Raw genomic sequence first — 13,658 nt, 5'->3', positions numbered from 1 at the left:
TTTTTTTTTTTTTTTTTTTTTTTGAGTGGATAACTTTGATCTGTCTTGACGTCTTATAAACACTCACTTTTTTTACGAAGAGACAAAGACAAAACATATTGAGAAGAGATGGAAAAGAACGGTTCTTCAATTTCTGTACTCATGGTTCTTCTTTTTCTTCTTAGCTTCTTCTTTCACCATACCGAATCTGCTTTGCCTGCTGATCATGAACAACTCTCAATAACTGGTTAGTGTTTCAACACACACACATACACACATGTATATTAATTTGTCTATATGATAGTTGTTTATATTTTTACTCTATATACTGTAATAAAAACACGTATATGATCATATTCTAGAAAAAGTTAATAGATGAAGTTCATAAAATATATATAAATAAACCACATAAACTAGATCTCAGTAAATAGCTAAATATACATACACTTTTTGCTGTATGTACATGTAAACAATTGGTTATATTTCTCTTATTTCAGCTTGGATTATATGTCTTATATCACATGGTTTATAAAACACATACTATCAGATGGTCCAAACGATTCATACTATTAGTCAATTCATTATTTTGAAAAGAAAAATTAGTAATGTAAAATGACTTTAATTTTTAACAACAAATATAATAAGAAAGAATGTTTAAAAGCGTTGAGCCTATATTTGACAAATTTAGATTTGATTAACAGTTAATTAGCGGAATATATGTGGCCTGACTGATTGCTTCTTTCAGGAACCAAATAAACACGCACAATCGCACACGCTATATGTCCAATAGGCCTATTAAATAATTATGCGTGTTCCGATATTCAGTTCGATTCCGAGTATAAGAGTTTAAGATTATTAGGATATTTTAGAATTTTGGTTCGGATTCAGTTTAATTGTGTAAATATTGAAATATAAATTTTCAAATAGTTAGATTTGAATTAAATTTTGGTTAATTTTGATAAAAATAACTAAGAATTCGAGATATTTTTGATAATTTTAAGTCTTTTGTCTATCTTAGTTTTGATTCAGTTCGGTTCGGTTCCAGTTATTTGGGTTATAAGATTTGAGAATCCATTCAGATATTTTTGGTTTCAGATTCAGTTTAGTTTCTTTTTTTTTTTCAGTTATGGATTCTAGACATCTTAAGCATTTTGCTCTCTCTTCTTTGTCTAATCTTTTTATTTTATGCCCATAACCAATAACTCTTTTTACTTTGCTCAACCCAAATCATTTACTACACTTGTAAACTTTGAAAACATATTTTCTTCCTAAAGACTCTTTACCCTTTTAATTTCTCTTTTACTCATGAATTTTCTGCACAAATTCAATCCCAGTACCCAAAATCGAGTTCTCACCTAGTCCTACTAGTCTGGATAACGCGAACTAAAACTACACAAGATCCTACTCTTGTCGGCTAGAACCTAACACTTTCTAACAAACTCAACTTAGAAAAAGCCTCACACTCAAAAATACAATTGGCTTGAAAGAACAGTTAGTTAAGGGTGCAGAAACTATTCCAAAGATAGGAATCAACTACTTGGATTGACAAGGGTGGTAAAAAGGAGAAAGACAATCCAAATATGTATATGGTATCCATGAGTTCGACTTCAATGCATAACAAGATAATTGCAAGTCAAGATTAGGTTCAGGTAGATAGGGAATGGTGTCAATTCCAAAGATGTTTCAATCAAGACTAGAATGCAATTTCGAGACCTTAAAACCTGGTTCAGTCTTACATTTCAAATTCAATCAACATGCATCAAAGAACTAATATCAAGGGCATTGATCCTATCCTATTGAATTCACCATGCTAACAAGGTTACAGTCATCATCAACCCCTAAGGTAAATGTAACAACCCTATATGAATAACACTAGACTCAATCCTAATATGTAAGTGCAAACTACATGAACACCCTGTTTTTGTGGAAAGTTTCAAAAAAAATTTCAAATTTTTATGGTTTTTCTATGAAAATAGATGAATGCAGACTCAAACATGATATGATGCAAAAAAAAATTTGAAATAAGAATCACCAAAAACAACAACACGTACATCATCTCAAACCCTTCCCCAAACTTAATTTACACAGTCTCTTTTGTAAGAAAAATTTGCTGAAAGATTTGAGAATCACAACAAAAAACAATGCATGAATGAAATGGTATATATAAAAGAAAGATAGGAGTACCTTAGTAGTAGAAGAAGGAATCAGTGCTCACCCAAGGAGGAGTGTGATACTGACTTTGTCCCTCACCTTGTTTTGGATCCGCAGGAGTGACCTCAGCTGCTTGGTCGACTTGCTACTCAACCGCTTGCGTGTTCTGATAAACGTTCGGCTGCTCGTCGCACTACATGTCGTCGACTCTGGACTCACCATGGTCCGATACTAACACAACAACCTCTGTAGGCTGATAATCACCTTGATGCTCAATTTGCTTCTTAACCAAGTGCATGTCCTGATAATCAACCTGAGCTTCATTCTGCTCCTCAACCTCTTGCTCACCTTAAGCTGCTGAGCGATGCACCGACCGATGACTTGAGGAGGTAACCTCGTTAAAATCAATCAAGGTTAAAATTTAGAGCCTCCTCGGTCGGCGCATCTCTCAAGAGCTCAAGGTGAGCATGAGGTTAAGCAGCAGAATGAAGCTCATGGTGCTTATCAAGGCATGCACACGGTTGAGCAGAAGATTGAGCATCAAAGTGATTATCAGCCTACAAAGGTTGTTGTGTTAGTATCAGACCATAGTGAGTCCAGAGTCGATAACATGTAGGTTCGACGAGCAGCCGAACGTTTATCAGATCACGCAAGTGATTGAGCAGCAAGTCGAACAAGCAGCTGAGGTCACTCCTGCGGATCCAGAACAAGGTGACGGACAAAGTAAGTACCATGCTGCTCCTTGGGCGAGCACTGATTCCTTCTTCTACTACTGAGGCACTCCTACCTTTCCTTTGTATATACTATTTCATTCATGCATTGTTTTTGTTGTGATTCTCAAATCTTTGTGCAAATTTTTCTTACACAGGAGACTGTGTAATTTAAGTTTGGGGGAGGGTTTGAGATAATGTATCTGATGTTGTTTTTTTGTGATTCTTATTTCAATTTTTTTTTTGCAAATTATCATGTTTGAGTCTGCTTTTATTTATTCGCATAGAAAAATCATAAAAATTTGAAAAAAAAAATCGAAAAACTCCACAAAATATAGTAATCATGTAGTTTGCACTTACATATTAGGATTGAGTCTAGTGTTATTCATATAGGGCTGTTGCATTTAGCTTAGGGGTTGATGATGATTGTAACCTTGTTAGCATGTTGAATTCAATAGGATCAAGACCCTTATCATTAGTTATTTGATGCATGTTGATTGAGCTTGAAATGTAATACTGAACAAGGTTTTGAATTCTCAAAATTGCATTCTAGTCTTGATCGAAGCATCTTTTTAATTGACATCATTCCCTATCTACCTGAACATAATATTGACTTGCAATTATCTTGTTATGCATTGAAGTCGAACTCATGGATACCATCTACATAATTGAATTGTCTTTCTCCTCTTTACCACCCTTGTCAATCCAAGTAGTTGATTCCCATCTTTAGAACAATTTCCCGGACCCTTAACTTACCATTCTTTCAAGCCGATTGTATTATTAAGTGTAAGGCCTTTTTCGAGTTGAGCTTGTTAGAAAGTGTTAGGTTCTAGCCGACAAGAGTAGGATCTTGTGTATTTCTAGTTCGCGTTATTCGGACTACTTGGACTAGGTGAAAACTTGATTTTTGGTATTGGGATTAGATTTGTGTAGAAAAGTGAAAGAGTAAAAGAGAAAGTAAAAGGGGGAAAGAGTCTTTAGGAAAGAAATGTGTTTTCAAAGTTTACAAGTGTAATAAAGGATTTGGGTTGAGCAAGTAAATAGAGTTAATGGTTATGCGCATAAAATGAAAAGATTAGACAAAGAAGAGAATGCAAAACGTTTAAGATGTCTAGAGTCCTAAGAAGAAAAGAAAGAGAACCATAGTGATAAAAATGATTTCCCAGTCTGCTAGAATGATAATAAGTGACTTCCTACTAAGACTAAGTGCAAAGAATAAGAAAATAGGTTTGAGATGATGTATCTGATGAAGGGTAGAGATAGGAGCAACTTCTAGGTTAGAATGTTAGGGCTGAGTTTCCTTGGGGACCTTTGGGTAGACAAGGTAATGCTCTTGTATGTATCAGTTGGTTTCAACCTTTAGCATTCTCTTAATCTCAACTCCTTTTCTTGAGAGAACCTTGTTCAATATTGCCAAATGAGTTCAATGAATTTGCATAACTTGATTCACGGTTTTCTGGGAATGATTGATAGGATTGCATGTATAGATTAAAGATTGGAATCATTTCAGGTTGTGAAGAACTTGTCTAAAGTTTTTAAATAAAGTTCCCTCACCATGCATCATAGAATTAAAAACAAGGACCTTGATTCTAACTACTATATTCAGCATGTTTTAGATTATGAGACCCCATCTTCACATCTCTCTTCCATACTTTGTTCTTGATTGTTTGATTGAAGGCAAGCAAAAAATAAGTTTGGGGGAGTTGATCTATCTATATTTTGTCTCTACTTAGCATGTATTTATCATAAATTTAGCTCGCTAGCTGTCCCAACGGACCGTCCGTGGACCCTGCTAGCCCCCCGCTAGCTGTCCTAACGGACCCCAAGCTGGTCCTGCAGGGCATCGATCATAACCCATCACTGTGGATATCCCAATCCAACAGTAGGTTATTGTTGCGCCAGACGTTCCTCGAACCCTGGTCCCCACCCTTTAACAACCTTCCCACAGGACAAGTTGCCACCAATTGAGGGTAACTCATCATTTTGCATTGTTTTTAGTCTCTTTTGTATAATATGCATTCCTAGGTAGTCTTTGCATTGGTCTTGCATGCATCTTGCATATTGGAGTTGTTTCAAGTGTTTAGGAGATGTGGAAAACATCAAAAGCAATTAGGGAACAGAATAGCAGTCCAGCAAGTCGACTTACAGTCGTGCGTGACTAGCGACACGACCTGCACTACCCAACGACTTGAATTAGACGCCCTTCCACCTCTTTGATCGAGTCAAATGAAAATCATTCTTTGGGATACTCCCTGCGTTGGTCAGTTGAGTGGAATGTCATCTCTACCGGGAGCGTCGGTCGAGTGGAACATCGTCTCTCTCGGGTTCAAGAACGGTATGGCGAGTAAGTTTGAAATGAGTGATTTAGGAAGGCTTACTTATTACCTTGGTATTGAATTTTTACAAGAAAAGGATGGGATCAGATTGTCACAAGAAAGTTATGCTAAGAAGATTTTGGAAGAAACCAGTATGAGTAAATGCAACTCTGTTCTTATACCAATGGAGTTTGGTTTGGAGCTGTCTAAAGCACCACATGAAAGTCGTATAAACAAGGAAACCTACCGAAGGAATATTGGGTGTCTTTGGTACTTGCTCCATACACGCTCAGATTCTCTCCTTTCCCGTTGGTGTGGTGAGCAGATATTTGCAGGAACCAAGGGAGTCACCTGGAGCTGCTTTGAAACAGGCTCTGTAGTATCTACGTGGGACACCTTGTCATGATCTGTATTTTAAGCGAGGGTCTAAAACTGGTTTCATAGGGTACATTAATAGCAGCTATGGTGTGGATGTGGATGATGGAAAAAAGCACAGCCAAACTTATATTCTATTTCAATGAATGTCCGATCAAAAGGTGTACTTAAAAACAATAAGTTTTGGAGCTCTCTTCTTGTGAAGCAGAGTTTATGGAGGCCATAGAGGCGACTAAACAAGCTATATGGCTTCAAGACCTCTTTGCTGAGATTCTTGGAACAAAATGTGAAAGAGTGACAATACGAGTCGAAAATAAGTCTCAATCGCACTTATCAAGAACCATGTATTCCATGGACGAAGCCAACACATCCATCAAAGGTACCAGTTCATACGTGAATGTGTTGAGAATGGACATATTGAAGTAGAACATGTTCCCACAGCAACACAAAAGGCTGATATCCTAATTAACTAAGGTGCTTGACAAGAACAAATTCAGAGAAATGAGATATCACATTGGAATTCAAGATGAAAATAAGAAGGATTTCAAGCTTAAGGGAGAAAATGTTGGATAAGATTGAAGTTAGCTTAAGCAAAAGTTATTGTAATCCTAAAGAGTATTGGTTAAGAGATAGGAGTGAATTGTATTTAGGAATTATTTAAACATAAGGTGTTTCTTAGTACGTAGGAATAGGTTTTGATTTTTCATAAAAAAAAGGATGTCATGGTATGACATTGGTTGTAAGGGATTTGAGAGAGAGATTAAGAAGCTTTGGTTTTTAAGTTAGTTTTTAAAGATAATAAAAGAGGTGCTTTTAGATTCTTGATCTAAGTATTCAAATTCTAGAATCCACGTGGTTTAGAGGCTCGATACATTGTCATATGGAAGATCTACGTACATGCAAGCTCCGATCCTAAGCACACCATACATAGAGAGTAGAGACACACAACTATACATATATAAAAGAAAAACAAACGAACATAAATTCAATTTAAATTCCACATATGTAGTATCATTATCATGATCACAATAAGATCAGGCTCCTACACCCATCTTGATATCACACACAACATTTGAGAAGTTGATAAAACACATGCAAATTTTTAGGATATGAAAGACATGATGTAGCAAGATTTTTGGATAGTTTCAGATTTTGAGCTTTTCTCATAAATATTCTACTTAAACTAATTGTTTTATTGATTTATGGATTAATGAAGATATTTATAAAGAGCTTTTTGATTAAGACTGACAAGATCGTTCTCAATCCTAATTTTCAAAAAGAATTAATATTTTTAAAACGAAAATGAAGGGAGGAGAATTTTGGCGGTTTATAAGCACAATGGTGCCATAGGAACACCCTCATCAAGAAGTGGACGTGGTGGTGGTCACGGTATGGCATATTCATATTTATTTGTTATTATTATTATTTTTTCTGTGAAAGTAATTCTATTCACATGTTTAAGAATAATTTACTTTTCTATATTTTAGATTTTCTTATTGTAAATAACTAAATATTCATTATGTATAAAGATTAATGCATAGATATTATTTTATAGGGAGGCGATTGATGAGTATATATAAGCCAAATGGAGACATCTATACAAGACCGTCAAGCAGTGGACATGGTGGTGGTCGCATTCATCAACATTCCTCTCCTTAGCTTTTGAACTGGTCACAAAACTGGAAATTTATCTTTTATGAATTGTGGCTGCAAATGGTGATTTACAAACTGAACCAGCTGAATAGGTTGAATAATGATGGGCTGAATAAAAATGAGCTGAAGAACCTGAATGAGCTGAATAACTGCAGAGAAATAAATTAATATAATATAAAAATATATGCTATATGATCATCTTTTATGTGATGATCATGATTATATAATTTGTCTGTGTGTTTAGTCGTTGTTTTGCTTTGTTTGTTTGTCTTCGTTTCGCTGTGTCATTCCCGAGACTTTACGGCAGTCCGCTGTGCCCACTGACAGTCCGGTCATAGTATTTAATCCAGTTATCTGCAAAATAAAAAAATTGGTTATCAGTTTTGTCGACAATTTTAATGAGTTCTGACATCTACTACAATAATTGATTAAAAATGGATATGCAATGTAACCTTAGATGTGGAGTCTTGATATGTACATGATGATGATGATCGGGAAAATCTTCGTCGAAAGCTCATATTTTACTCATATTTTATGCGAAAAATCAGTAATTCAGTTTTGCAAAAGAATTGCGAATTTAATACTTTCTAAAACTAAACTCTGATGTATTATCTTGCACAGTTAAACGAACAAAAAAAAAAAAAGACCTTGTCTTTCTTTGCGCTGTTTATGAATGGTCATTTTTTCAAAAAAAATATAGACGAACAGTGCTTTAAACTCTTATATGACGTAATAATTTCCATGCACCACCGATTTTCAAAATTAGGATATTACAAGATAATATTATTAATGGTCAATCTCATGTTTTGGTCTTCTTTGACAGTTTGACTTAACTAAAGAGTGTCGAAACTGCTATTACCAGTTTAGCACGCGTCTTTCGCTGTCCTTATATGGAACTTAAAGTCTTAAACTATCCGCAAAGAGACACGACACTATATATAAAAGAGTTGCAATCCAGGAAATAATTAGCAACCTATCAAAGTGAGTAAGTGAGATGACAATGAAGGGTTCTTTGAATTTGAGACTAGTGTTCTTGCTTCTATTGGTTCTTTTGCTCGCATGCTCTAACGACTATGCTCTGTCGTCTTCACAGGAGTTACGCCCATCATCAGGTTAGTCTTGAGTTGAGACATGTATTCCTAATGATTTTTTTTAGAATCGATCGAGTACTTAAAAAGTTCATAAATAAAAAGGTGCAAATATGATTCTCCCCAAATACCAATCAAATTCATGTGCTCTCATTTCATAATCTAAATTTCCGTGAAGTTTTTGTGTATTTTTCTTTTTTTTTTGGTTTATGAAAAGTAAGACCAATTAAAGACCAAAAATCTTTTGAGGAAATTACAGTAAAACATCTATAAATTAATAAGGGCGGGACCATAATATTTTATTAATTTATAAAGCTTTTAATTTCTTGATAAATTCATAAAATAATAATTTATGATGAGAATTTTTTATTTTCACAATTTTGAATATTTTTAAATTAAAATAAGATATTTTTTGTTATAATTCATACTTTTATAAAATTTTCTTAATTTATAATTTCGGCTATCGTAATATGATTGATATCAATAGTTTAGTAGATTATCCAGGTGAAAATGATAGATGTTTAGAAGTTAAAAGTTTAGAAGAAATTGATGTTACTTTCCTTCATGATGAAGTCCAAAAAGATATTACAGTCTTTAGAACTAATAACACGTTCGGGGAGACGACTGTTGCCAAAAACTTATTTTTTTACAGTTCGGGGAGAGGACTGTTGTGTCCGCTATGAATACCCTTGGTTGCCACCCCGGTGTGGGCAGTGTAGGAAGTGGGGTCACTCAGATGATGGTTGTCTGGCTAAGTTGGGGAGGTCCCCCCCTCGCTCGAGCCCTCCACCAGCCCCCAAAAGTGTATCGGTTGTCTCAGTTCCACTGCTTGATGCGACAGAGTCGGTTCCTTCCTGCTCTGCTGCTATTGTACCTACTACTACAGTAACATGCCATTTTGAGGACCGCGTCATATTACCAGGTCCAACAATTTCTGCAGATGAAGGGGAATGGACAGAAGTAACAGGCTCAGGCGGTAAAACTACAAATAGTGCAAAAAAAACAGTCGGTGTTTGACCAGGAGATCCCTTCTCCTTCTCGTTATGCCACTCTTAGCCATACTGACAGTGAGGAGGGAGAGATAGTGATAGAGGCTGATCAAGCGGATGTTGAAAAATTTGATATCCCACAGGTCTCTAAAGCAGAAAAGAAGACTGTCATTGACTCTGTTCGCCAGCAAGCTGCGTCGGACTCTAGTGTGCATGTGCAGTTACCCCGGTTATCGAAGCAGACTCATAAATTCTCTGTCCCGAACGGTCTCAGCAAAAAGAACACTAAAAAAAGACGATAATGTTGGGTTTCTTCTGGAATATCCGAGGTTTGAGTAAGTTAAATAAGCAGGATGTTATTCGGGATTGGGTTAGGAATAACAATTTTCAATTTGGTTGTATTTTGGAAACGAAAATTAAGGAGCCTCATGTAGGTAAGGTGCTGAAACATGCTATTGGTAATTGGAATTTGGTCTCTAATTATGAGTTCAGTAGGTTGGGCAGAATCTGGGTTGTTTGGAGTCAGCATACCAAACTACAAGTGGTTTTTAAAAGTGGGAAATTAATAACGTGTTCGGTTCAACTAAGTGGAGTTACGGATGAGTTTTGGTGTTCGTTTATCTACGCTAGAAACACTTCCAAGGAACGAAAAGAGCTTTGGCGGGATCTGAAGCAGCAACATGACCTTGACACCTTACGAGGTATGCCATGGATACAATGCGGAGATTTTAATAAGACACTTGATGTTGAGGAGCATTCTAACTCTGTTGTTATGCCTACTGTCTCTTCTGGGATGAAAGATTTCCAGGACGTGTGTCGCTACAGCCCTTTACTGGAGCTTTGGGGTCTCGGCCCGACGTTTACTTGGTTTAATAATCAAGAATCTGGCCTGATTTGCAAGAAGTTGGACAAAGTCCTTCATAATGTTCATTGGTCTGTTGTTTTCCCAACCTCTTACTATGTGATGGAAGCGGGTGGATGCTCTGACCATCTCCGGGGCAAGATAAACTTATCATCCGACATTCAGCGACGGCGAGGGCCTTTCAAGTTCACTAACCTGATGCCTTCCCAGCCAGAGTTCTTGCCGCGTGTTGAACGGTTTTGGCATTAGACTCCTAGTTTATATCATTCCACCTCTTCATTGTTCTTTTTGAGTAAGAAGATGAAACAGCTAAAACCTTTGATTCGCGAAATAAGTTGGAATACGCTGTCTGACATTTCCCGTCAGTCTTCAGAAGCCTATGCAGATCTTTGTGCAAAACAGCTTGCCTCTTTTTCCCACCCTTCTCCTCAGGATGTTGCTGCTGAATCTTCAGCCCATACACGATAGGAGAGAGTTGTAGGGTTGGAGGAACGTTTTCTCAAACAGCAGTCTAACTTGCATTGGTTAAATGTGGGGGACAAAAACAATAGAGTGTTTTACAATGCTCTACAGGAACGGTTCTCCCAGAATTTGATTCATGAGATAATAGACCCACATGGGATTTGTCTTACCGATATGGAGAGTATTAAAGCTGAGGGCATACGTTTTTTCTCCCATCTATTGACACATAAGCCTTTGGAGTTTACTGGTATCACTGTTGATGAATTGCGACTGTTACTTCTGTTCCGGTGTTCTATGCACGAGCAGAATCAGCTAACTATGCCTGTTACATCAGATGAGGTGAAACAGGTTCTCTACTCCATGCCTCTAAACAAGTCTCCTGGCCCGGATGGTTACACAATAGAGTTTTTTAAGAGTTGCTGGCCTATAGTCGGCTCAGATCTCACAAATGCTGTTCAATCTTTTTTCCTGTTTGGTTTCCTCCCAAAAGGTCTCAATGCCACGATCCTTGCCCTTATCCCTAAGACAACTAACGCTCGGGAAATGAAGGACTACAGGCCTATCTCCTGTTGCAATGTCTTGTACAAGATCATCTCGAAGCTCCTGGCAAACCATCTCAAATCCATATTACCAGGTTTTATTGCTCCAAACCAATCCGCCTTCATCAAGGACCGGTTGTTACTGGAGAACCTGCTTCTTGCAACAGAAATAGTTAAGGACTATCACCAGGATGACATCTCTCCTTGCTGTACCATGAAGATTGATATTTCAAAAGCTTTCGATTCAGTGCAATGGCCTTTTCTGTTCAATGTGTTGGAGGCTTTAAATCTCTCGGATCAGTTCATTCATTGGATTCGTTTGTGCGTGTCCACGACTTCTTTTTCGGTCCAAATCAATGGTGAACTGGCTGGTTATTTCAATAGTGAGAGGGGTTTGCGGCAAGGTTGTTCTCTCTCGCCTTACCTTTTCGTGATTTGCATGAATGTATTGTCCTCTCTTCTTGACCAGGCCGCTGTGAATCGTCAGTTTGGTTATCATCCTCGCTGTAGGCACCTGCAACTTACACATCTTTGCTTTGCGGACGAAATCATGGTCTTCTCAGATGGGCAAGCCTCCTCCTTAGCAGGTATACTCGAGGTTTTCAAAGATTTTGCGGCAATGTCCGGGCTTACTATTAGTCTGGAGAAGTCGACTTTGTTCCTGGCCGGTGTCTCAAATTCCTCTCGTGCAGAGCTCCTGGCTTAGTTTCCCTTCGCATTTGGCTCTCTACCTGTTCGTTACTTGGGCTTACCACTTTTAACTAAGCGAATGACTTTCCATGATTGCCTTCCATTGACAGAGAAGATAAAGGCCCGCATTGGTTCTTGGAAGCATAGATTTTTATCCTTTGCAGGACGATTACAGTTGCTCAGTTCAGTGATTGCGAGTCTCACTAATTTTTGTATTTCAGCTTTCAGGCTGCCCAATGCTTGTGTTCACGAGATTGAATGCCTTTGTGCAGAATTTCTTTGGTCTGGTCCGGATCTCAATGGCAGAAAAAATAAACTTGCTTGGGAGGATGTGTGTAAGCGTAAGTCTGAAGGTGGTCTGGGTTTGAAGTCTATTGTTGAGGTCAACAAGGTTAGCTGTCGAATTCTCTTTGCGTCAACTGGATCAAGAGGGAGCTCCTGCGTTCATCTTCCTTTTGGTCAGTCAGGGAATCCACAACCTTGGGCCCGTGGATATGGAAGAAATTACTCAAGTACAGACCCTTAGCAAAGCCTTTTCACATGATGGACGTTCAGAATGGTCTTCACACATCGTTTTGGTATGACACTTGGTGCTCTCTTGGTTGTTTCTACGACCTCTTAGGGGACCGGGGGTTCATTACTCTTGGCATTCCTTCCTCTGCTACAGTTGTGTCAGTTCTTCACTCTCACCGGGGTCGCCGTCACCGCTCTGCTTTGCTCAACAATATTGAGTTGGAGATTGGTGAACTCAGAGGTCGGGGACAGCGTGCTCAAGGTGACAATGCTTTGTGGCGACAGTCTAATGGGACATACATGCCTCGGTTTTCAACTTCAGAGACATGGCTACAACTAAGGCAAGTGGTTTCAACAGTGGGTTGGTATCCATGTGTTTGGTTTGCTGACTCTGTTCCAATGTATTCTTTCATGCTCTGGCTTGCTGCGCGGCAACGGCTTACTACCGGAGAATGCATACTATCCTGGAACCGTGGTTTGAATCCCTCGTGTGTGTTCGGTCAGGCGCCAGTCGAGACCCTTGGTAATCTTTTCTTTGCTTGTCCTTATTCGGTTCGAGTATGGGAAAACCTCACCCGTCAACTCTTTCCCCACTGCTACTGACCCTGTTTCACTCAGATTCTGTCTCTCCTTTCGAGTGCCACGATCACAGGCACAACATGTTTTCTTCTACGCTTTATCTTCCAAGCCGCTGTTCACTCAATTTGGTTGGAGCGTAACCGGCGACGTCATGGGGATAAGTCTACCACATCTGCGCAATTGACCAAGTTCTTGGATAGACTGGTCCGTACCAAGCTCCTCTCGCTGCAGCAACACACGACCAAGTATGCTGATGGCCTCCAACTATCTTGCAACTTGACATTGACTCTTTCTCCTTTCTATTTTATTCAAATTTTTTAATTACACTCGTAGGCAATTTGCATAATTCTTTTGATTCAAGGACGCATTTATTGTAAAAAGGAACTTTTTTTGTTTTGAATATATTTTCACATTCATTCAAAAAAAAAAACTAATTATACGTAAAGAATCAACTATCACATGCAAGACGCTTCACAATATTTTGGTGCAATTTTTGAAAAAACAACACAAATTTGTTTTGATGCAATGAGAAAGATTATAGATGGGTTCTAACGAGAATGCAAATTCAAGAATACCATTAGAGTCACATTTCATAAAAAAAATTTAGATATATATATATATACATATATATTTAACTTATATTATTATTAATTTATGATATTGATGGGACCATATTTTTATAAAGGATTTCAAAAAAAAGTATTATCTTATTATTTTATCGAATTGTGTCATTTTTTTACACTGGCCCAACTC

The 13,658-nt window shown here is 37.7% G+C and overlaps 1 protein-coding gene across 1 annotated transcript; it reads left to right on the top strand.

Moving 5' to 3' along the window:
• Positions 72–7,576, top strand: LOC104760469. Its single transcript, XM_010483391.2, has 3 exons — positions 72–226; positions 6,839–6,919; positions 7,086–7,576. Exons 1-3 carry the CDS (start codon positions 109–111, stop codon positions 7,187–7,189), a joined length of 303 nt encoding a protein of 100 aa, XP_010481693.1. The 5' UTR covers positions 72–108; the 3' UTR covers positions 7,190–7,576.

This window comes from Camelina sativa, chromosome 18, assembly GCF_000633955.1.
Source record: "Camelina sativa cultivar DH55 chromosome 18, Cs, whole genome shotgun sequence".
Lineage (NCBI taxonomy): Eukaryota > Viridiplantae > Streptophyta > Magnoliopsida > Brassicales > Brassicaceae > Camelina > Camelina sativa.
This window is presented reverse-complemented; position numbering and strand designations above follow the sequence as displayed.

Excerpts from the sequence above, each read along its gene's own strand:
- LOC104760469 (XM_010483391.2), top strand. The coding sequence starts at position 109 with ATGGAAAAGAACGGTTCTTCAATTTCTGTACTCATGGTTCTTCTTTTT. Across the intron at positions 227-6,838 it reads TGAACAACTCTCAATAACTG|GGAGGAGAATTTTGGCGGTT; the intron begins GTTAGTGTTTCA and ends ACGAAAATGAAG. Across the intron at positions 6,920-7,085 it reads TGGACGTGGTGGTGGTCACG|GGAGGCGATTGATGAGTATA; the intron begins GTATGGCATATT and ends ATTATTTTATAG.